The sequence below is a fragment of the Oncorhynchus kisutch genome, linkage group LG27 (genome assembly GCF_002021735.2).
Source record: "Oncorhynchus kisutch isolate 150728-3 linkage group LG27, Okis_V2, whole genome shotgun sequence".
NCBI lineage: Eukaryota > Metazoa > Chordata > Actinopteri > Salmoniformes > Salmonidae > Oncorhynchus > Oncorhynchus kisutch.
Window position 1 is genome coordinate 37,528,921 of NC_034200.2, and position 24,925 is coordinate 37,553,845.

The window sequence follows — 24,925 nt, forward strand, 5'->3', positions numbered from 1 at the left end:
CTTCACATTTTTTTTTCCATTTTATTACGTTACAGCCTTATTCTAAAATGGATTAAATAAAAACATTTCCTCAATCTATACACAATACCCCATAATGCCAAAGCAAAAACAGGTTTTTAGAAAATGGAGAAAATATATTCAAAATGAAAAATGGATACCTTATTTAAATAAGTATTCAGACCCCTTGCTATAAGACTCAAAATTGAGCTCAGGTGCATCCTGTTTCAATTGATCATCCTTGAGATGCTTCTTGATTGGAGTCCACCTGTGGTAAATTCAATTGATTGGACATATTTGAAAAGGCACACACCTGTCTATATAAGGTTGACAGTGACAGTTGACAGTGCATGTCAGAGCAAAAACCAAGCCATGAGGTCGAAGGAATTGTCTGTAACACTCTGAGACAGGACTGTGTCTAGGCACAGATCTGGGGAAGGGTACCAAAACATTTCTGCAGCATTGAATGTTCCCAAGAACCCACTTTGCCTCCGTCATTCTTAAATGGAAAAAATGTGGAACCACAAAGACTCTTCCTAGAGCTGGCCGCCCGGCTAAATCATGCAATCGGGGGAGAAGGGCCTTGGTCAGGGAGGTGACCAAGAACTCGATGGTTACTCTGATAGAGCTCCAGAGTTCCTCTGTGGAGATGGGAGAACCTTTCAGAAGGACAACCATCTCTGCAGCACTCCACCAATCAGGCCTTTATGGTAGAGTGGCCAGACAGAAGCCACTCCTCAGTAAAAGGCACATGACAGCACGCTTGGAGTTTGCCAAAAGGCACCTAAAGAAACAAGATTCTCTGGTCTGATGAAACCAAGATTGAACGCTTTGGCCTGAATGCCAAGCGTCACATCTGGAGGAAACCTGGCCAATACCATCCCTACGGTGAAGCAAGGTGGCAGCATCATGCTGTAGGGATGTTTTTCAGCGTCGGTTTCAAAATATGGAGACTGGTAGTCAGTAAGGTGTTGTATTGGATTTGTCCCCAATTTTTTGTTGTTCAGTATTACTTTAGTGCCTTGTTGCAAACAGGATACATGTTTTGGAATATTTTTATTCTGTATGGACTTCCTTCTTTTCACGGTCAGTTGAGTTTGTATTGTCTAGTTACTATAATGTTGTTGATCCATCTTCAGGTTTTTCCCGTCACAACCATTAAACTCTGTAACTGTTTTAAAGTCACCATTGGCCTCATGGTGAAATCCCTGAGCGGTTTCCTTCCTATCCGGAAATTGAGTTCGAAAGGACGCCTGTATCTTTGTAGTGACCAAAGTGTAATTAATAACTTCACCATGCTCAAAGGAATATTCAATGTTGACTGTCTATCAATAGGTGCCCTTCTTTGCAAGGCATTGGAAAACCACCCTGGTCTTTGTGGTTGAATCTGTGTTTGAAATTCACTGCTCGACTGAGGGACCTTACAGATAATTGTATGTGTGGGGTACAGAGATGAGGTAGTCATTCAAAAAATCATGTTAAACACTTTTATTGCACACTGAGTGAGTCCACGCAACTTATTATGTGACTTGTTAACCACATTTTTACTCCTGAACTTATTTAGGCTTGCCATAACAAAGGGGTTGAATGCTTATTGACTCAAGACATTTCAGCCTTTCATTTTAATTTAACTTGTAAACATTTCGAAAAATACAATTCCACTTTGACATGATTGGGTTTTGTGTGTAGGCCAGGACCCCAAAAAACCTACATTTAATTAGAGGACTAGTTGGGGAAAAAAGAGGTCCAAACGCTTTCTTGCAGAGGTTTCGATTTTATTCAACTCTGTAGTAAAAACATGGTTTCAAAATGAAACTTTGCACAGATACCTTGGAGAACAACGGTGTGAGAGCTTTATTCCCCAAATGGCCCAAAGTCCTTCCACTAGGGACTAGATGTGTTGGAGCCTGAAAAGACAAAAAATATTAATATGTAGTTAATTTGACCAAAATAGTATGAAGGACTTGAAAAATTCATAATATATATATATATATATATATATTATGCATTTTTCAAGTCCTTCATATATATATATATATTAACCAGCAAACTACTGGTCTGGAAAACCAGGAGTGGAAACAAAATACATCTGGAAACATTAAAATATCTAAATAAATACATACACATAAACCCATGATTAAATTACAAAAGTAATTGACAATGAATGCATTGATAATGCATTTGTGATCATTAAAAAGATGATAACAAATTCCAAAAATGATGAAGGAATTATATACATTGATATGTAATACATTTTCATTTATTAGATTTTTAATCATTCCTGGTTCTCCATAATTACAAACAACCTAACAACAATGTCTTAGCTAACTACAAAGCTAACGACTTTGCAAGATAGTTTAGCTAATAAATTGCCAGCACCTAGCTTCCACTTGTCAGCTAATTATTTCACATTCAAATGACCAGGTAATTCAATCGTATTGGCAATGCGTCTCAATGCGTCTCCATGACGCAAAAAGCAGGTTTTTAGAAAATATTATGCAAATGTGATATTTCAGTTTAAGACCCTTTATTCAGTACTTTGTTGAAGCACCTTTGGCAGCGATTACAGCCTTGAGTCTTCCTGGGTATAACACTACAATCGTGGCACACCTGTATTTGGGGAGTTTCTCCCATTCTTCTCTGCAGATCCCATCTCAAGCTCTGTCAGGTTGGACGGGGAGCGTCGCTGCACAGCTGTTTTCAGGTCTCTCCAGAGATGTTAGATTGGGTTCTAGTCCATGCTTTGGCTGGGCCACTCAAGAACATTCAGAGACTTGTCCCGAAGCCGCTCCTGCGTTGTCTTGGCTGTGTGCTTAGGGTCGTTCTCCTGTTGGAAGGTGAACTTTCGCACCTGTCTGAGGTCCTGCGCGCTCTGGAGTAGGTACTCATCAAGGATCTCTCTGCACTTTGCTCTGTTCACATTTGCCCTCGATCCTGACTAGTCTCCCAGTCCCTGCCGCTGAAAAACATCCCCTCAGCATGATGCTGCCACCACCATACTTCACCATAGGGATGGTGCCAGGTTTCCTCCTGACATGACACTTGGCATTCAGGCCAAAGAGTTCAATCTTGGTTTCATCAGACCAGAGAATCTTGTTTTTCCATGCGGGCTGTCATGTGACTTTTACTGAGGAGTGGCTTCCGTCTGGCCACTCTACCATAAAGGCCTGATTGGTGGAGTGCTGCAGAGATGGTTGTCCTTCTGGGAGGTTCTCTCATCTCCACAGAGGAACTCTGGAGCTCTGTCAGAGTGACCATCGGGTTCTTGGTCACTTCCCTGACCAAGGCCCTTCTCTCCCGATTGCTTAGTTTGGCCGGGCGGCCAGCTCTAGGAAGAGTCTTGGTGGTTCTAAACTTCTTCCATTTAATAATGATGGAGGCCACAGTGTTCTTGGAGACCTTCAATGCTGTAGAAATGTTTTGGTACCCTTCCTCAGATCTGACACAATCCTGCCTTGGAGCTCTACGGACAATTCCTTTGACCTTATGGCTTGGTTTTTACTCTGACATGCACTGTCAACTGTGGGTCCTTATATAGACAGGTGTGTGCCTTTCCAAATCATGTCCAATCATTTTAATTTACCACAGGTGGACTCAAGGATGATCAATGGAAACAGGATGCACCTGAGCTCAATTTCGAGACTCACAGCAAAGGGTCTGAATATTTATGTAAATAAGGTATCTGCGTTTTCTTTTAAATTAATTTGCATAAATGTCACAAAAAAAAAACTGTTTTCTCTTTGTCATTATGGGGTATTGTGTGTAGATAGCTGAGGATTTTTTTTATTTAATCCATTTTAGAATAAAGCCATAAGGGAACAAAACGTGGAAAAAGTCAAGGGGTCTGAATTCTTTCCTGAAGGCGCTGTATGTATTGTAGGTAGGCCCACATTATTTTAGCCTTGCAGGACCCATTTTGGATGTGCGTAATACTCCTTGGTCTGCGTTGTTTTAATATGAGAAATGACGGTGCCTGTAAGTGTGACATGACCTATTTAAAACAAGTTGGTTTGTTTTAGAATTTGATTAGAATTTTTAGTTCTCTTGTTAGGCCTTATCAATAATGAATTTAATCGTGCTTATTGACAATATTTGTCATGTCCATGGCTCAGCCATAATGCAATTTACAGTAGGTCTAGCCCCTATATCAGTGTGAATGCTATTAAAGCCACACAATTACTTAGAACAATGTGCACTGCAAATGGGTTTAAGTTAACCTATTTAGCAAAGATGGCATAGGTCTACATTTAGTTATTTCATTTCTGTATGCCATTTAACAAGCTATAACGAACTAACATTGGAATTGGAGTTGATTCCAAGGCAATACGTTAAAGATCGTAAGTACACAACTTGAAGCAACCGTATATGGAGCACGTTCTGATTGGCCAGTGAGGGGCCAAGCCTTGACACACCTACAACTTATTTATTCATCAAAGCCCAGCCCTTTCACGCCAACGCCAGCAAGCTCTCTGATAATTGTGACAGTGAAAATAGCAAAAAAATATTTCTGACACACCCCTGAACCAATAGCACTACCGCCTGCACTTAGATTTACCATTGTGTTAGGTTAGTTAAAATAGAGCCCAGAGGGTTCTACACGGAACCCAAAAGAGATCTACTTGGAACCAAAAAGGGTTCTCCTATGGGGACAGCCGAAGGACCCTATTGGAAACCTTTTAGCACAAGGAAGATGTTTCCAGAAGCACAGAACAACTTCACACACCTCTCACAAGCCAGTCAGATTTTACAGGTGTGTGAAATGTTTGTGAAATTCAAGATCATTGTGATCTGTGTGTGGATTTATGCTTAAGCAAGAGATTAAATGCCTCTGTCAATATTCTCAGCAAGCTGTTCTCCCCGACGAATGCTTTACATTCCGAAACAAGTCTTGCGTTTTTTAAAGATATTGTTCAATTAAACTTGCCATCACAATAGAGCCATTTTGAGGTCATAAAGAGTGCCTTGCTCCTCCCTGTGTTTTGTACCGGGCTGTAGACGTTACCTTGGAGGGCTGGGCTGCCAGAGGGCTCTGAATGGGGAGGAAGGGGAGTTTGTTTCCCCTCGGGCTCTGATGCAACTGTGCACCTGTTGAGAGGAACACTGTGTCAAAAGAGGTCATGCTATTTCACCCATTGGAATACATTACGTGCAGTTCTCCTTGCAATCATAGCACAAACACAAAACCAGTTTACGACCAGAAAATGTATTTGAATTTTTATGGAACCTTTATTTAACTAGGAAAGTCAGTTAAGAACAAATTCTTATTTTACAATGACGGCCTAAAATGATGTCATTACAACGTCATGTGTCAAATTTTGCCTGCTGGGCTATTAATCTTCTTCTTTGAAGTTAGCTACCCTAACCCTACTCACATGGAGGGGTGGTAGCGGCTCTCCTCCCCGTCCAAGATGCCGTGGTAGGTGCCGATTTCCAGCTCCAGACGCATTTTGTTTCCCAGCAACGTCTCATAGTCGCGACGCTGTTGTTCGACGTCACCATGGACGTCACCCAGCTCCGACTCCAGCTTGCCGATGACGGATCCCAGGTTCTGCAGCTCGATGTCGTGCCAATGCCTGGCGTCGTTCAGGGAGTTCTCCAGACCTCGCTTCTGTTGAAGCAATAAGAACAACACGAAGGATCAGGCCAGAATTCAACTGTAAATACCCACAAAGAAACATGCTTCATATCGCACAAAACAGCAAAAAATATTTATTGAGATGAAAATGTCCACAATATATCAGTCTTTGAGAACGGGTGTGTTGGGAGGTGTGCCGGCTTTGAAGCAGTTGACACCTCCAACCACCCCCCCACCCCCTCCTGGATCTTACAGCCGGCATCACAATACGTACGTACCAGTGCTCTGATAGACTCAGTTTGGGCCTGCAGACTCTGGATCTTACAGCCGGCATCACAATACGTACGTACCAGTGCTCTGATAGACTCAGTTTGGGCCTGCAGACTCTGGATCTTACAGCCGGCATCACAATACGTACGTACCAGTGCTCTGATAGACTCAGTTTGGGCCTGCAGACTCTGGATCTTACAGCCAGCATCGTTACACTCTGTCTTCAGACTCTCCAGCTCCTCCTCCTCACGGCTCAGTTTACTGCCCACACTCTCCGCCTGCTGAACTCACACACATATACACGCACACATATACACACACACACACACACACACACACACACACACACACACACACACACACACACACACACACACACACACACACACACACACACACACACACACACACACACACACACACACACACACACACACACACACACACACACACACACACACACACACAGCCGTCAAAGCTACATCAAAGAGCAGGTGGCCCTTTTAGTAAACACAATAAACCTCAAGCTGACCTCAGAATAGATAAACAACTGACAGACAAATGTAAATAAATGGCAAGTACACATCTGTTTTAAAAGTAAATGGTTGTTTTACCCCTTGTTTATTCAGGTGTTATAGCTTATACAGATAGGGAACAACATTATGAATTTACCTTGCATTCCAGATAGGCGTCGGTCTCGGCACGGTTCTTCTCGATGACTCTTTCCCAGTGGGAGCGAATGTAGGCCAGTATCTGGTCCAGATTGGTCTCAATGGGAGCATCCAGCTCGTCCATCTCGCCACCTGCCATCTGCTTGTAGAGCACCCTCACGTCCTGTAGGGGGCAGCAGAACACAACACTAACACACCGGATTCACATAATCAACTAAATTATCTTGATTTTAGATAACAATTAGCTCGATGAGGTGTAGTCTCTCACTCTGTGGAGGCAAATGATTGTCAGTGGAACATCTGTCATAACAATTGAAACCCCGCAAGAAAGGAATCCTATGAAAATGTTAGCAGTTAGGGTTTCATATATGGCGTATTTTTTATTTTTTTAACCTTTATTTTACTAGGCAAGTCAGTTAAGAACAAATTCTTATTTTCAATGACGGCCTAGGAACAGTGGGTTAACTGCCTGTTCAGGGGCAGAACGACAGATTTTGTACCTTGTCAGCTCAGGGGTTTGAACTTACAACCTTCCGGTTACTAGTCCAACGCTCTAACTACTAGGCTACGCTGCCGCCCCAGGGTAGCCTAGTGGTTTATTCCTATGTTGGGTAAGTAAACTAAATGAATATCCCAAAATTGTCTTGTGTATTCTAAGTGAGAAAAATCCTGTTAGCTTGGTATTCTGACTGGTTTATGAGCTTTATTCCTTCATGCTGGACCTACCTCCTCGTGGTTGCAGGCCAAGTCCCGAAGCTCAGCCCTCATGCTGTCCATCTGGCTCTCCAGGTCTGACTTGGTCAGGTTGGCGTCGTCAATCACCTTGTACAGAGAGCTGATCTCTTCCTCCATCGCCTTCCTGAACGGCTGTTCATTCTCATACCTACAGGACGACAGAACGAAACGGTGACAGAGTGAAACTCGAAAGTCAAGGAGATCTCCTCGATTCCCTAGGTACTGACATTTTGGGAAGGAGGTGAGGAGAGAGGGTGTGAGGGGATGAGGAGAGAGGATGCAAGGAGGTGAAGAGAGAGGATGCAAGGATGTGAGGAGAGGAGGTGAGGAGAGAGGATGCTAGGAGGTGAGGAGAGAGGGGGTGAGGGGATGAGGATGCAAGGAGGTGAGGAGAGAGGATGCAAGGAGGTGAAGAGAGAGGATGCAAGGAGGTGAAGAGAGAGGATGCAAGGATGTGAGGAGAGAGGAGGTGAGGAGAGAGGATGCTAGGAGGTGAGGAGTGAGGGGATGAGGAGAGAGGATGCAAGGAGGTGAAGAGAGAGGATGCAAGGAGGTGAGGCGAGAGGATGCTAGGAGGTGAGGAGAGAGGATGCAAGGTGAGGAGAGAGGATGCAAGGAGGTGAAGAGAGAGAATGCAAGGAGGTGAAGAGAGAGGCTGCAAGGAGGTGAGGAGAGAGGAGGTGAGAGAGGATGCTAGGAGGTGAGGAGAGAGGATGCTAGGAGGTGAGGAGTGAGGGGATGAGGAGAGAGGATGCAAGGAGGTGAGGAGAGAGGATGCAAGGAGGTGAGGAGAGAGGATGCTAGGAGGTGAGGAGAGAGCATGCGAGGAGAGAGAAGGTAATGAGAGAGGATGAGAGGATGTGAGGATGCGAGGAGGCGAGGATTCTAGGAGGTGAGGATGAGAGGAGGCGAGGATTCTAGGAGAGAGGATGGTAGGAGAGTGTATGTTCACCGGTCCTTGAAGTCCTCAGCGTTGGCCTGCACATTCTCTGTCTGCAGCATTAGCCTGGCATTGGCAAGGATGGACTCACTAACCTGTGGGGAAGTTTTTGCAAATTGTCAGTCTATCCACTACAGCGCAACAGATGCTCTGAAGTTCAACATCAATGGGTATTCTGCATGCATGTATAATGCACTATTACTTGTTAAACACCTTTTTATAGTGTTTTAATATAACCCTTATGATATCTGAAGTCAAGGGACGCAAAATGCCTTATTTAGGTAGGACCATTATGAGAGGACAGTAAGACCGGTGGTGTATTGGCAGGTGAACGTCGAATACACACCTCGTTTATTTCGCGTGAGGATTTTTACTCACCTATCGCTGAAAACCAAATATACTTTATTCCCCCCTCGAACAGCATTAACACGCCTATTTTTCTCCCCAAAATAAATGTGATCTCTTTTGATGAGACTTTCAGTCAGTGAATCAGGTCGTCTCCATGGTAACCGGAGACTCTTTCTGCCTAACGTAAAACCCTTAAATGATGTCCTCGCCTAAGAAAATGTCTGCGGGGCTCTATGCAACACCCTTAAACAATTCCTTTAGGTAAGGGACAATTAACCCTTAACCCGGGCAACCCGGGCCCAGAAACACTGCATCGAGGTTAGACTCCCATTCCAACACTGTCACTTCTAAATGAAAGAGCTATCCAATGCAAAGCCCGCCACAATCTCCAGCTCCGACCACCCACTCAATCAGTGCTTCATCCTTTTTGATTTGATTTGACCGAGTGCCATCAGGTAGAAGGTATAGAACAGTAGAATGTTGCATCGCTGTCATCAGGTGCAGGTATAGAACAGTAGAATGTTGCATCGCTGTCATCAGGTGGCAGGTATAGTACAGTAGAATGTTGCATCGCTGTCATCAGGTGGCAGGTATAGTACAGTAGAATGTTGCATCGCTGTCATCAGGTGGCAGGTATAGTACAGTAGAATGTTGCATCGCTGTCATCAGGTGGCAGGTATAGTACAGTAGAATGTTGCATCGCTGTCATCAGGTGGCAGGTATAGAACAGTAGAATGTTGCATCGCTGTCATCAGGTGCAGGTATAGAACAGTAGAATGTTGCATCGCTGTCATCAGGTGGCAGGTATAGAACAGTAGAATGTTGCATCGCTGTCATCAGGTGGCAGGTATAGAACAGTAGAATGTTGCATCGCTGTCATCAGGTGCAGGTATAGAACAGTAGAATGTTGCATCGCTGTCATCAGGTGGCAGGTATAGAACAGTAGAATGTTGCATCGCTGTCATCAGGTGGCAGGTATAGAACAGTAGAATGTTGCATCGCTGTCATCAGGTGGCAGGTATAGAACAGTAGAATGTTGCATCGCTGTCATCAGGTGGCAGGTATAGTACAGTAGAATGTTGCATCACTGTCATCAGGTAGAAGGTATAGTACAGTAGAATGTTGCATCGCTGTCATCAGGTGGCAGGTATAGAACAGTAGAATGTTGCATCGCTGTCATCAGGTGCAGGTATAGAACAGTAGAATGTTGCATCGCTGTCATCAGGTGGCAGGTATAGAACAGTAGAATGTTGCATCGCTGTCATTAGGTGGCAGGTATAGTACAGTAGAATGTTGCATCGCTGTCATCAGGTGGCAGGTATAGAACAGTAGAATGTTGCATCGCTGTCATCAGGTGGCAGGTATAGTACAGTAGAATGTTGCATCGCTGTCATCAGGTGGCAGGTATAGTACAGTAGAATGTTGCATCGCTGTCATCAGGTGGCAGGTATAGAACAGTAGAATGTTGCATCGCTGTCATCAGGTGGCAGGTATAGAACAGTAGAATGTTGCATCGCTGTCATTAGGTGGCAGGTATAGTACAGTAGAATGTTGCATCGCTGTCATCAGGTGGCAGGTATAGAACAGTAGAATGTTGCATCGCTGTCATCAGGTGGCAGGTATAGTACAGTAGAATGTTGCATCGCTGTCATCAGGTGGCAGGTATAGTACAGTAGAATGTTGCATCGCTGTCATCAGGTGGCAGGTATAGAACAGTAGAATGTTGCATCGCTGTCATCAGGTGGCAGGTATAGAACAGTAGAATGTTGCATCGCTGTCATCAGGTGGCAGGTATAGAACAGTAGAATGTTGCATCGCTGTCATCATGTGGCAGGTATAGAACAGTAGAATGTTGCATCGCTGTCATCATGTGGAAGGTATAGAACAGTAGAATGTTGCATCGCTGTCATCATGTGGAAGGTAGAGAACAGTAGAATGTTGCATCACTGAAGACTCAGCAGGAGCTTCTTAACTTAATTCTAGGATATGGTACAGAGACTGGACTTGTATATAGCTCAAATTCTCGTGTGTTTTATTTCTCATGTGTTTTTCAACAGTCTACAACTGTTGTTTTCTGCACGTGTGACAAATAAACAGATTTAATTTATCAACCTTGTGAACCATTCCAACAACTCCCTCTCTTCTTTACCTGTCTGTAGATGTCTTCATGTCCTTCTTTACACCTATCTTCCCCTCCTACCTGTCTGTACCCTCTCTTCCCCTCCTCTCTCCCCTCATACCTATCTGTACCCTCTTCCCCTCCTACCTGTCTGTTCCCTCTCTTCCCCTCCTACCTGTCTGTACCCTCTCTTCCCCTCCTCTCTCCCCTCCTACCTGTCTGTACCCTCTCTTCCCCTCCTACCTGGCTGTACCCTCTCTTCCCCTCCTACCTGTCTGTACCCTCTCTTTCCCTGCTCTCCTACCTGTCTGTACCCTCTCTTCCCCTCCTCTCTCCCCTCCTACCTGTCTGTTCCCTCTCTTTCCCTCCTACCTTCTGAACCCTCTCTTCCCCTCCTACCTTCTGAACCCTCTCTTCCCCTCCTACCTGTCTGTACTCTTTCTTCCCCTCCTCTCTCCCCTCCTACCTGTCTGTACTCTTTCTTCCCCTCCTCTCTCCCCTCCTTCCTGTCTGTTCCCTCTCTTCCCCTCCTACCTTCTGTACCCGCTCTTCCCCTGCTCTCCTACCTGTCTGTACCCTCTCTTCCCCTCCTACCTGTCTGTACCCTCTCTTCCCCTCCTCTCTCCCCTCCTACCTGTCTGTACCCTCTCTTCCCCTGCTCTCCTACCTGTCTGTACCCTCTCTTCCCCTCCTACCTGTCTGTACCCTCTCTTCCCCTCCTCTCTCCCCTCCTACCTGTCTGTACCCTCTCTTCCCCTCCTCTCTCCCCTCCTTACCTGTCTGTACCCTCTCTTCCCCTCCTCTCTCCCCTCCTACCTGTCTGTACCCTCTCTTCCGCTCCTACCTGTCTGTACCCTCTCTTCCCCTCCTCACTCCCCTCCTACCTGTCTGTACCCTCTCTTCCCCTCCTACCTGACTGTACCCTCTCTTCCCATCATCCTCTCATTCTCATCCTTCCTTTCTTACCTGTCTTCAGAGGTCCTTCCTTCTCTACTCCTCTCCTCCCTCTCTCTCAACCACTTCTCTCACACTCCCCACTTATCAGTCTGTACCCTATCTTCATTTTAAAATCCCTCCTCTCTCTCCCTCTCTTTCTTTCTTTCTTTCTTTCTTTCTTTCTTTCTTTCTTTCTTTCTTTCTTTCTTTCTTTCTTACTTCCTTACTTACATGTCTGTAAACATCCTCCCAGTCTTGTCTGAGGGGACCCCAGGCTCCAGCGCTGGACACCTTACGATCCAGGCAGTGCTTGATCTGCTCCTCCAGCTGCTGGTTGAGCTGCTCCAGGGCGTGCACCTTGTCCCTGTACTCCATCAGGCAGCTGTTGAGGCTCTCTGCGCCCCCGGGGTACTGCCTGCCACCGGTCCCGACCCCGTGGGGCATCACAGGCACGGCCGTGCACCTCAGCCCCTGCAGGAACACACTGCTGATGCCCAGGGCTCGTCGTGACACGCGCGTGCCCATGCTGGAGGCGACGCCCGTGGGGGCCGTCCCCACAAAGACTCCCCGGGGGGCATTGGTGATGCCTGCGGTGCCAACCCTGGTGTTGGCACTACCTGGGCGCTCCTTGGCGGCAGGTTGGTTCAGGAAGGAGGATCGACGTCTCGGCAGAGGCATGGCCTCTTGTTCTTGAACAATGCGGGTATGAGATGGGAGAGAACAAGGTGTGTGGGTGTCAGAAGAAGGCTAGTCACCCTGCATGGACATCGTTGAGAGGCTTAAGAATCTGTTCGGTGGCCTGATCGTGTCAAACAGCCGTAGTCCCTAGGCGCATGGCTCTTTATTGTGGCCTGAGCTTCTGGAAAGCAGAGGGGCTTATTGTTCTCCTGTGGTGTTTGTGCTGTGATTGTGACTGGGACTGGCTCAGGTTGGTGGATTGGGGCTCTTTGTGTGTGGCTGCTGGTTGTTCTTTTTTGGCTGACCCAGCATTGGAGCCCTCTCAGGAAAACTCCATTGAGTGCTGGATTGCTCACCCCATCCCCAAGCACACACTGCCACCGATACTTCTGACTGGACAAAATCTGGCTGGAGATGCTTCTACCTCCTCTATGTGTGTGTGTGTGTGTGTGTGTGTGAGAGAGGTGTGTGTGCATGAGTGAGAGAGGTGTGTGTGTTTTTTATTTTTTATTTTACCTTTATTTTACTAGGCAAGTGAGTTAAGAACAAATTCTTATTTTCAATGACGGCCTAGGAACAGTGGGTTAACTGCCTGTTCAGGGGCAGAATGACAGATTTGTACCTTGTCAGCTCGGGGATTCGAACTTGCAACCTTTTGGTTACTAGTCCAACGCTCTGCCGCCTGACGTGTGTGTGTGTGCATGAGTGAGGTGTGTGTGTGTTCTGAAGTATCCGTTTAATATGACAGACTGGAGAAGTATAGCCTGTTTTAAAGGCCATAATTGGGATATGTTTGATTCAAATAGTCAGTGAAGGAATTAACTAAAATCTGATTTATGAATTGAAAAAAAATGTAATTGGTATTTAAGGATAATTTTCTCAAATGTTAAAAAACGTGTTAAAAAGTGTTTTACATTTCAACACGTCCTGAATTGACCACCCCGGAGAGCACGACTTCTGTCTCTACGTGTGGTCTTCTTCTTAGCCACAGAAACATGCTAGATGTTCCAGCGAGTACTGTCAAGACTGCATGTGGTATTCTGTAGAAGGCTCTATTAGCTTTGTGGGGGGCAAAGGCCATGTGATAATGCCATACAACATAGACCATAGAGCCCAGGTCAACTACCAGAGACAATTGAGTCACCACTCACCCTTCCTGAATTCTCTCCAGTATGAGTGAGTGGATTGGATGGTTTTTCTGCCATGTCACGCATATCAGACAAGCTAATGAGTTGCACAGGTTGCTGTCAAAAGAAGAGACTGACCCATTTTGAAATCAGGTGAAGTGCGTTTGATCTCAGTGATCAAAACAGACAGGTGTAAAACTCCAAAAATTGAATAGAATTGTGCTGTTATGCCGTGCTGGATCTGGATCAAATGGGGATTTTGAGCACTGGTTAGAGGGATGAGTTATTTGCTGATTTTAAAGGAGACCGTGTTCCTCATGTCCTTTTGTAACATTGTCCATGTTTATTGAAAGGACAGTAATATGCCAGATAAGGAGACAGACAGGGAGAGGCTCAGAGAAGTCGAGACGGGGCTCGAACTCCATTGCCAGGGGTTATGTGATCCGTGGTTGGGAGCTCTGAACGCTATACCACAATTTAGCACAATTTAGCATATTTTATTATTATTTATTTCAATCATTTTAATCAAAATGATTTTTAAAGAGGAATTTAACATAGACAGTTTTGAATCCATTATTCACCAAAAGGTGGATACATCAACGCAACTGTCTCATGTCAGAATACATGTTGAAGAGTCATCTGTAGACAGAATTATTTCAGGATTTTACAGTCCTGATACTGTCTCATGTCAGAATACATGTTGAAGAGTCATCTGTAGACAGAATTATTTCAAGATTTTACAGTCCTGATAGTGTCTCATGTCAGAATACATGTTGAAGAGTCATCTGTAGACAGAATTATTTAAAGATTTTACAGTCCTATTAGATTATATGGTGGTGATAGTGTGTCGTGTAAAATCTAACCAAGAGTGTCATTGCTAGAAGATAAGAACAGAAAACAGTTACAATGGGATCGTATAAGGTGTTTTTTTGCTATGTGTGTGATGTGATATTGCAACATCTTTACTTAATATAAAAATTGTAATTCATTTCACTACATGTTGTGTTTTTATTTGCTTGAGATTGTACAGATTCTGTCATATCACAGTGAGAATAAAATTAAAATAAAGTGTTTTTAGGAGAGGCTCATAGCTTTGTTTCAACAGTTCTGGCAAAAACACTTACAAGAAAGAACCTTTCAGCCTACGGTAGGGCTTTATGCAGAATTTCTTAATCTCTGATTATGCGACGCACAATGACCTCTGCACTTGTCCGAACCACAAAGTCACAGCATGAGACATTGCATACGAACATGTGAAGTTGAACTTGGTAATATCGATGATTCTTCTTTAGGCGCAGTGATTCATCCAAACAGAACTGTGTGTCATCACTGCACCCTGTCAGGCCAGCACAGTATTTGTATGGGTACCTAACTTCATGGGTTCCTCTATCCACAACAGGAACAGTTTACCATTCCATCTGGGGATGCCCCAAGATCAGATTGACCAGAGAGCTTCACACTGAAATTTCCATGTCTTTTTCAAATTTTTTTCTGGCTGTGTCCTCCATGTCTTTTTCTAATTTTTTTCTGGCTGTGTCCTCCATGTCTTTTCCACCAAGTACAGCTGGGACATGATGCAACTCACTGTCATGGTAACGCGTTGTCCTTTTTTACCAAGTTGATTTTATCTGTGTTTTCGCCTGCCTCGTACACGGGGTGGAAGGAAGGCGATGCTTGTTATTCGTCTGATTCTGTGTGTGTGCCAGGCCTGGCATTTGGACTGCTCCTTGGAGGTAAACTCAATGGTTTCATACGTCAGTTTCTGTTTCAATCCTCTGGAAAAGCCTCTTCACTCTTCTCCTGTACTTCATGTGGTGAGAAGTCCCTTAGATTGGCGACATAGAGAGCCGTGAGTGGCTCTGACAGGTCCTCTGTGTTTGGTGTTGGACTCCACGGATGCCGTGTCAACAATATCACTGTCCTAGTGAGTACAGTTCCTTTTGGCGCAAGGGATTTCAGTTAGGCCATGTTTTTATCTATTCTTGTTTTCTTTTCGTCGTATGTAATGTAAAAAGTAAATCAGCCTTTAGCTGCAAATGTGTACATCGAAATCAAACGTATTCTTCATAACATCAGCTGTTGTGTTTTTCGTCAACTCCCAAGCGGTTGCTAAGAGACAACTTCTTCACTGAATGTAGCTAGATTATTTTATTATGAACACAATAAATAAAATAAAAACAGAAATATACGAACAAGAGTACATAAACCTAACAGACAGAGAGGTATTACATATCAAGATTCATTTTCAATTTGTATTGCTTTTACTGATCATTTCAATTCTTTCAGGTTAAATAATGTGAAGAGGGGTTTGTTCTCTCCCCACTGAATGTATCTACTGCCATCTGCACGTGCGGGCATCCACTTATCGTGCCAATGTTTGCACACGACGGAAGGGGTCTATAGCTACCTGTATACTCTCATGACCTGTAATATATGACGATAAATTAGAAATATCATTTAAAAAAAATTGGGGGCCAATTGCAAACAATGGCCAGAATTTAACTCCCAGCTGTATCTTAGATCTCATGTTGTTACCTTGTCAAACGAGTTTGATATCAGACAGCTGCATATAAATGATCAACTCCCGCCCCTCAAAATATCAACCTATCAGCATGATTGAAATTCTCAAGGCTGGTAAGTCATCTAAAATACTTATTTTAAGAATATAAGATTATATTTCATACAGACATTAAATCGTAAAGTAACTGTCCAGTGTTTCCACATCATCATGTTGATGTAAAATGAGTGAATATTGAGTGAATATGGTATTAATTTATACAACGGGTGGGTCTAATCCTGAATGCTGATTGGTTTAAAACCGCATTCCAGCCGGGGTCTACTTCACAAATCACCACCAGCTAAATATATGACGTTGAAATTCCTATTTACTCTGTTCCATCTCACTGCGCAATCCACTGTCTCATCAACTCTGCCAGGAAATGTAAACTTGATCTCCACTATATAAAGCATCTAGACATTATCTCCCATTTCTTTTGGACTAGCATTTGGTTTTCAACAGCAGAGATTTGTATGAACCTTGCTGTCTGTCTCTCCGACCTTTTCAATATTGTTTCAATATTGAATTGCGATCTCCGCCGTCCCATATAAAATGAATGTATCCGAACGACACTGACAGAAAAATCAAACTGGTTATCATAGCAACAGACACCTTTTTTCAGTTGATTGGATAAATCGATACTTTGTTGCGAAAACTAAGATGGATGAGGGGAACATTTATTTTGATATTTTCGGCGGCATGACTATGGATGAGTTGGAAAAAGAGATTGCAATAATACCCAGGCATGCAGATTTGGAGGATACTGCATTGAATGACAGAGCAGGAATTCCCAAATTTGGGAACGCGTAATGCGGGTAACGGGTATGCCAAACAACAGACAGGGACGTTGGACCATCGAATAGGCGCAGATATGATGAGAACTACATGCAAATTGTTATATTTGGTAACACTTGTTTCTTTTCCCTTCACCTCAGCCCCTCTTGATGTGTGGAACAGATGTGGGTGGGGCTAGGTCTACATAAGGGTGATACATTTTTTTAAACTCACAAATGCTCTGACGAAGGCCGTGAGGCCGATACTTTTTAATTTTTTACCTTTATTTTACTAGGCAAGTCAGTTAAGAACAAATTCTTATTTTCAATGACGGCCTAGGAACAGTGGGTTAACTGCCTGTTCAGGGGCAGAACGACAGATTTGTACCTTGTCGGCTCAGGGATTTGAACTTGCAACCTTTCGGTTACTAGTCCAACGCTCTAACCACTAGGCTACCCTGCCACATCCATAAATCTTATTAAAGATCAGTGATAATATCAAGAAGAGTGTACGGTTTCCTTTTTCCTTCATTTTGTCCATCCCCCTAAAACTCCTCCACCACCCAGGTGAAATTGAGTAGAAGAGGTGTCTTGAGCCTGTCATTGATCTACACAGGGTGGGGTAGGAACTTGACAGCACTGTCTTGACTGTATACAGAAAGAGAATCCCTGCCTGATTCTGTTCTCTGGGCTAAACTGAGAACATCACAATGGTAATGGTATGTACTGAACCCTGTGGCAGACATAATGACAAATTCAACAACCTACCTATGCCATTCATGTGTCTTACGGACGCTCAGTAGCGATATTGTTATATTGACATAAAGTGAGTTGTGGATGACATTGTACATTTTTTTCTCTCTCCCAAAATGGGTCCATCCGTTGCTTTGTTTGTCATACAATGCCTGTTCTGAAGAATCCAGTATATAAATATGCAGTGTGTGTATAAACAGTTTATCCAAAAATGTATTGTACAATAGTAGATACTGTATATTAGAATGAGCTATTTGAAGAAAACAGCAAATACACAGTGTGAAAAAATATATAAAGTTTTTGTTAGTATGTTTAATGGTGTGTGTGTGGTGTGTGTGTGTGGTGTGTGTGTGTGTGTGTGTGTGTGTGTGTGTGTCTTTGTCTCTTACTACAGGAGCATGATGGCTGTTCCCTCTGAGCAAACAATAAAATGGAAAACAAATAGTTCATTATAGTCTACTCTTGTGCTCAGGGTTCTATCGCATATTGATAAGAAGTTACAATGTTACAATCTTTTTACAGGGTTATGTTATAATAAGCACCATGGAACATGGAACATTCTATCCATGTCTGTGTTCTAAGAAGCCGTGACTTCCTCCTCTCTTGGATATAACCTACAGTACATACACTACATGACCAAAAGTATGTGGACACCTGCTTGTCGAACATCTATTTCCAAAATCATGGCTATGGACTTGGTCCTCCCCCTTTGCTGCTATAACGACCTCCACTCTTCTGGGAAAGGCTTTCCACTGCAACATTGCTGCAGGGACTTGATTCCATTCAGTCATAAGAGCATTAGTGAGGTTGGGTACTGATGTTGGACGTTTAGGCCTGGCTTGTAATCGGCGTTCCAATTCATCCCAAAGGTGTTTGATGGGGTTGAGGTCAGGGCTCTGTGCAGGCCAGTCAAGTTCTTACACACTGATCTCGACAATCCATTTGTCATGCGTGATTGTCATGCGTGATTCATCTCTCCAGAGAACGCGTTTCCACTGCTCCTGAGTCCAATGTCTGAGAGCTTTACACCACTCCAGCCAACGCTTGGCATTGCGCATGGTGATCTTAGGCTTGTGTGTGGCTGCTCGGCCATGGAAACCCATTTCATGATGCTCCAGATGAACAGTTCTTGAGGCAGTTTGAAACTCGGTAGTGAGTATTGCAACCACGCTTCAGCACTCGGCGGTCCCGTTCTGTGAGCTTGTGTGGCCTACCACTTTGCGGCTGAGCCAGTGTTGCTCCTAGATGTTTCACAATAACAGCACAGTTGACCAAGGCAGCTCTAGCAGGGCAAAAATTTGACGAACTGACTAGTTGGAAAGGTGGCATCCTATGACGGTGCCACATTGAAAGTCACTGATCTCTTCACGTAAGGCCATTCTACTGCCAATGTTTGTCTTTGGAGATTGCATGGCTGTGGGTGAAATAGCCCAATCCACTATTTTGAAGGGATGTCCACATACTTTTGTATATACAGTGTACACATTCTGTTACAGGAACACTGGTATTAAAAAGAATACAAGCTAACTCGTAATGTTGTACTCCAGACTCATCAATAGTGTAATATCTGGATGACGTTTGATAATACTAAGTAAATACAAAGGAACATATTGTAGAATTACATGCTATGCATACATTGCAAGATCTTTATTGATTTACAATATATTATATAGAATAGAATATGTATACTAATATGAATAGTATAGAATATGAATTATGATTTTAGCCAAGTGACAGCCTTATTCTAAGGCCACCTGCTCATCACAACAATGTGCAAGAAGTTGGCCTATTGTAACGGTTTTCTTGTGTCGAAGGAGAGGCGGACCAAAACGCAGCGTGGTTATTATTCATGGTTCTTTAATAAAGAAACTATACATGAATAGACTAACAAAACCAAGAAATGTGAAAAAACCAAAACAGCCCTATCTGGTGCAAACACAGAGACAGGAACAATCACCCACAAACCCCACCACCAAACAGGCTACCTAAATATGGTTCCCAATCAGAGACAATGACTAACACCTGCCTCTGATTGAGAACCATATCAGGCCAAACACAGAAACAGACAAACTAGACACACAACATAGAATGCCCACTCAGATCACACCATGACCAAACAAAACATAGAAACATACAAAGCAAACTATGGTCAGGGTGTGACACCTATTGTATTAGCAAAAATATTTCTGTCACACCCCCGAACCTATAGCGCTACCTCCAGAGCTAAGATTTACTATTGCATTTAGTTTAGCTAAAATAGAGCCCATAAAATGCGTTCCTGTTTTTCTTTTTTTAATAAATTATTCTTTTTTTATACCTTCGATGCAATTTTCACAAGTATATGGTACATTTTCACAACTCTTAACATTTGTAACTCGACATTTAACTATGACTTAAAATGGAATCTGCCAGAAAAAAGCACCACTAGTCGTCCTACAACCGTGGTAAAAAAAAAAAGATGCCGACCAGTACTTACAAAATTGCAGTACATATTATGCTCTTCTATCACACGTGCAATGATGTCCGAGGGAGGAAAAAAACAGCGTTCATTGTTTGAAGTAGCTTCTTTGTTGTTGTAACATCGTAAACAGGCTGTTTCGCCCCAAAGGATTCCAGCTTTAAAGAAACTGCTCAAAACTGATAATTACTGAACCAAAATTATATAGTTTAATTTCTTTCCAAAAACTTTTTCAAAAACATTTGTAAATAGGCTTTTATTTTTTAAAGAACAAAAGTATTGGCGTGTCTTTTCACTATCTAATCATGGCATGGAGTTGTTCAATGACTAACATGTATTGGTTTGCAATTTACCACTTGATGGTTTCATTTCGGTGGGACAAATAATCTTGTTTTTTATTAAAACGCTATATACAGTATCTGCTTCACTCTCAGAGAAATAAGTAGTACTGCTAGGTTTTACACAATTGTTTAATAAAGAACTTTACAAATAACACATCTGTGACACCAATATTTAAAAAACTTTTTATTTATTTTTTATCAATACAGTAATATTAGATCTGTATTTATATTTGACATGTTAGTCATTTAGCAGATGCTCTTATCCAGAGACTTACAGTTAGTGCATTCATCTTAAGATAGCTAGATGAGACAACCGCATATCACAGTCAAATATACAGGATCTGAAAGTTCCATTCCAGCTGAACAATGGATATACAGCACCTTCAGAAAGTATTCAGACCCCTTGACTTTTTCCACATTTTATTACGTTACAGCCTTATACTAAAAATTTATTAAATTGTTTTTTTATTTTGTAGTATACAAACATTCCATTCCATTCCACACCAGTCCAACAAGGGCTAACCTACACCAAGCCCCCACCGGTCCAACAAGGGCTAACCTACACCAAGCCCCCACCGGTCCAACAAGGGCTAACCTACACCAAGCCCCACACCGGCCCAACAAGGGCTAACCTACACCAAGCCCCCACCGGTCCAACAAGGGCTAACCTACACCAAGCCCCCACCGGTCCAACAAGGGCTAACCTACACCAAGCCCCCACCGGTCCAACAAGGGCTAACCTACACCAAGCCCCCACCGGTCCAACAAGGGCTAACCTACATCGAGCCCACACCGGTCCAACAAGGGCTAACCTACACCAAGCCCCCACCAGTCCAACAAGGGCTAACCTACATCAAGCCCACACCGGTCCAACAAGGGCTAACCTACACCAAGCCCACACCGGTCCAACAAGGGCTAACCTACATCAAGCCCACACCGGTCCAACAAGGGCTAACCTACATCAAGCCCACACCGGCCCAACAAGGGCTAACCTACATCAAGCCCACACCGGCCCAACAAGGGCTAACCAACACCAAGCCCACACCGGTCCAACAAGGGCTAACCTACATCAAGCCCACACCGGTCCAACAAGGGCTAACCTAAATCAAGCCCACACCGGTCCAACAAGGGCTAACCTACATCAAGCCCACACCGGCCCAACAAGGGCTTGCCTACATCAAGCCCACACCGGCCCAACAAGGGATTGCCTACACCAAGCCCACACCGGTCCAACAAGGGCTAACCTACATCAAGCCCACACCGGCCCAACAACGGCTAACCTACATCAAGCCCACACCGGCCCAACAAGGGCTTGCCTACACCAAGCCCACACCGGCCCAACAAGGGCTAACCTACATCAAGCCCACACCGGCCCAACAAGGGCTAACCTACATCAATCCCACACCGGCCCAACAAGGGCTTGCCTACACCAAGCCCACACCGGCCCAACAAGGGCTAACCTACATCAAGCCCACACCGGCCCAACAAGGGCTAACCTACATCAAGCCCACACCGGCCCAACAAGGGCTAACCTACATCAAGCCCACACCGGCCCAACAAGGGCTAACCTACACCAAGCCCACACCGGCCCAACAAGGGCTAACCTACATCAAGACGGTAGTCCGTCATTGTAAATAAGAATTGGTTCTTATCTGAATTTCCTAGTTAAATAAAGGTCACACATTAACATCAACTTCAGCAATTTACATGTAATAATGAGAACAAATGAAAACATTTCCCAATAATGGCAGGACGTATGCATTCTAGATTCTGTATTAAAGAGCACATGTATGTTAACTAGTGATGTGGCATTCAACCTTCCAATATGAGAGAAATAGTATTTGACCCCGGGGGCAATCTTTACAGTATGATTGATTAGCTAGCGAAGCGCCGGCTACACAGATAGCTTATGGTCGATTTAAGCTGAAATCCTGCATACATGTTTTCACACACCATGCAGGTATGCCTCACCTGCCACATAGAGAGGTAGGCACGCTACATACACCCTCTTACATGGGAAGACTCCCAAAAACGGCGTCCTAAAAACGCCGCAGAGGCTTTTCAAGACCAGACAGTATCCTTTGCATCACCACTTGAATTCCAGGTTTTATAAGCATCAGGAATGAGAACCCGTTGGGACATATTGCATAGTTGGGAGACAGCCAGGGGGGAAAAGGCATTATACATTTTATAACAAAGTTATAGTACTGTAACTGATATCGTGTCGAAGTGAGGCTGTACATGTTTTTTTATTTGTTCTTTTTTTACAATTATTAAAGGCTGAATTCAAACTCGAGCATTAAAAACATAACATAATTGACATACAGGTTGCCACAAAATAAAGGAAACCCCAACGTAGTGTCTTAATAATAGGGTTGTTGGGCCACCACGAGCCGCCAGAACAGCTTCAATGTACCTTGGCATAGATTCTACAAGTGTCTGGAACTCTATCGGAGGGATGCGACATCATTGTTCCCCGAGAAATTCCATAATTTAGTGTTTTGGTGATGTTGGTGGAAAATGCTGTCTCAGGCGTCGCTCCAGAATGTGTTCAATTGGGTTGAGTTGGGTTGGGTTGAGATCTGATGATTTACACACACACAGAGAGACACACACAGAGACACACACAGAGACACACACAGAGACACACACAGAGACACACAGAGACACACACACACACACACATCCTTTAAAACCCTATACTCCTTTGAGACCTCTCTTTCAAAGTCCCTGAGATTTCTTCTTCTATCCATGGTAGCCAAAATAATGGGCAACTGGGCTTTTTTTTTACATGACCCTAAGCATGATGGGATGTTAATTGCTTAATTAACTAAGGAATGTGTGGAAGCACATGTTTTCAATATACTTTGTATCCCTCATTAACTAAAAGTTTAATCCAATGAGAGGGGACTTCTTTCAAGAGGAATTCGTTGCATCTAAAGTTACGAGCAAAAAGAGACCAAAAAATACAATACAAGCACTTTTTAAAATATACGTATATATACAGTTGAAGTCGGAAGTTTATATACACTTAGTTTGGAGTCAATAAAACTCGTTTTTTCAACCACTCCACAAATTTCTTGTGAACAAACTATAGTTTTGGCAAGTTGGTTAGGACATCTACTTTGTGCATGGCACAAGTCATTTTTCCAACAATTGTTTACAGACAGATTATTTCACTTATAATTCACTGTATCACAATTACAGTGGGTCAGAAGTTAACATACACAAAGTTGACTGTGCCTTTAAACAGTTTGGAAAATTCCAGAAAATGTCATGGCTTTAGAAGATTCTGATAGGCTAATTGACATCATTTGAGTCAATTGGAGGTGTACCTGTGGATGTATTTCAAGGCCTACCTTCAAACTCAGTGCCTCTTTGTTTGACAGAATGGGAAAATCAAAATAAATCAGCCAAGACCTCAGAAAAATATTGTAGATCTCCACAAGTCTGTTTCATCCTTGGGAGCAATTTCCAAATGCCTGAAGGTACCACGTTCATCTGTACAAACAATAGTACCCATGTATAAACACCAGGGGACCATGCAGCCGTCATACCGCTCAGGAAGATGCGTTCTGTCTCCTAGAGATGAACGCACTTTGGTGTGAAAAGTGCAAATCAATCCCAGATCAACAGCAAAGGACCTTGTGAACATGCTGGAGGAAACAGGTACTAATGTATCTATATCCACAGTAAAACGAGCCCTCAGCAAGGAAGAAGCCACTGCTCCAAAACCGCCATTAAAAAGCCTGACTACGGTTTGCAACTGCACATGGTGACAAAGATTGTACTTTTTGGAGAAATGTCCTCTGGTCTGATGAAACAAAAATAGAACTGTTTGGTCATAATGACCATTGTTATGTTTGGAGGAAAAAGGGGGATGCTTGCAAGCCAAAGAACACCATCCCAACCGTGAAGCACAGGGGTGGCAGCATCATGTTGTGGGGGTGCTTTGCTGCAGGAGGGACTGGTGCACCTCACAAAATAGATAGAATAATGAGGATGGAAAATTATGTGGATATATTGAAGCAACATCTCAAGACATCAGTCAGGAAGTTAAAGCTTGGTCGCAAATGGGTCTTCCAAATGGACAATTCCAAAGTTGTGGGAAATTGGCTTAAGGACAACAAAGTCAAGGTATTGGAGTGGCCATCACAAAGCCCTGACCTCAATCCTATAGACAATTTGTGGGCAGAACTGAAAAAACATGTGCGAGCAAGGACTACAAAACTGTCTCATTTACACCAGCTCTGTCAGGAGGAATGGGCCAAAATTCACCCAACTTGTTGTTGGAAGCTTGTGGAAGGCTACCCAAAACTTTTGACCCAAGTTAAACAATTTTAAGGCAATTCTACCAAACACTAATTGAGTGCATTTAAGCTTCTGACCCACTGGGAATGTGATGAAGGAAATAAAAGCTGAAATAAATAATTGTCTCTACTATTATTCTGACATTTCACATTCTGAAAATAAAGTGGTGATCCTAACTGACCTAAAACAGATAATTTTTACTAGGATTAATTGTCAGGAATTGTGAAAAACTGAGTTTAAATGTATTTGGCTAAGGTGTATGTAAACCTCCGACTTCAACTGTCTATATATTTTTTTACCACCAATCAAAAGGGCAGGTGCTCCAGCACCCCGAGG

The 24,925-nt window shown here is 43.5% G+C and overlaps 1 protein-coding gene across 1 annotated transcript; it reads right to left on the reverse strand.

The window, feature by feature from the left end:
* Positions 1–1,751: 1,751 nt before the first annotated feature.
* On the reverse strand, positions 1,752–12,512 carry bfsp2 (beaded filament structural protein 2, phakinin). The gene is made up of 8 exons (XM_031806842.1): positions 11,823–12,512; positions 8,201–8,283; positions 7,240–7,396; positions 6,515–6,676; positions 5,995–6,123; positions 5,370–5,605; positions 5,000–5,082; positions 1,752–1,904 (listed from the first exon to the last, which is right to left on the reverse strand). The coding sequence occupies exons 1-8, from the start codon at positions 12,267–12,269 to the stop codon at positions 1,882–1,884; spliced, it is 1,320 nt and encodes a 439-aa protein (XP_031662702.1). The 5' UTR covers positions 12,270–12,512; the 3' UTR covers positions 1,752–1,881.
* Positions 12,513–24,925: the final 12,413 nt, after the last annotated feature.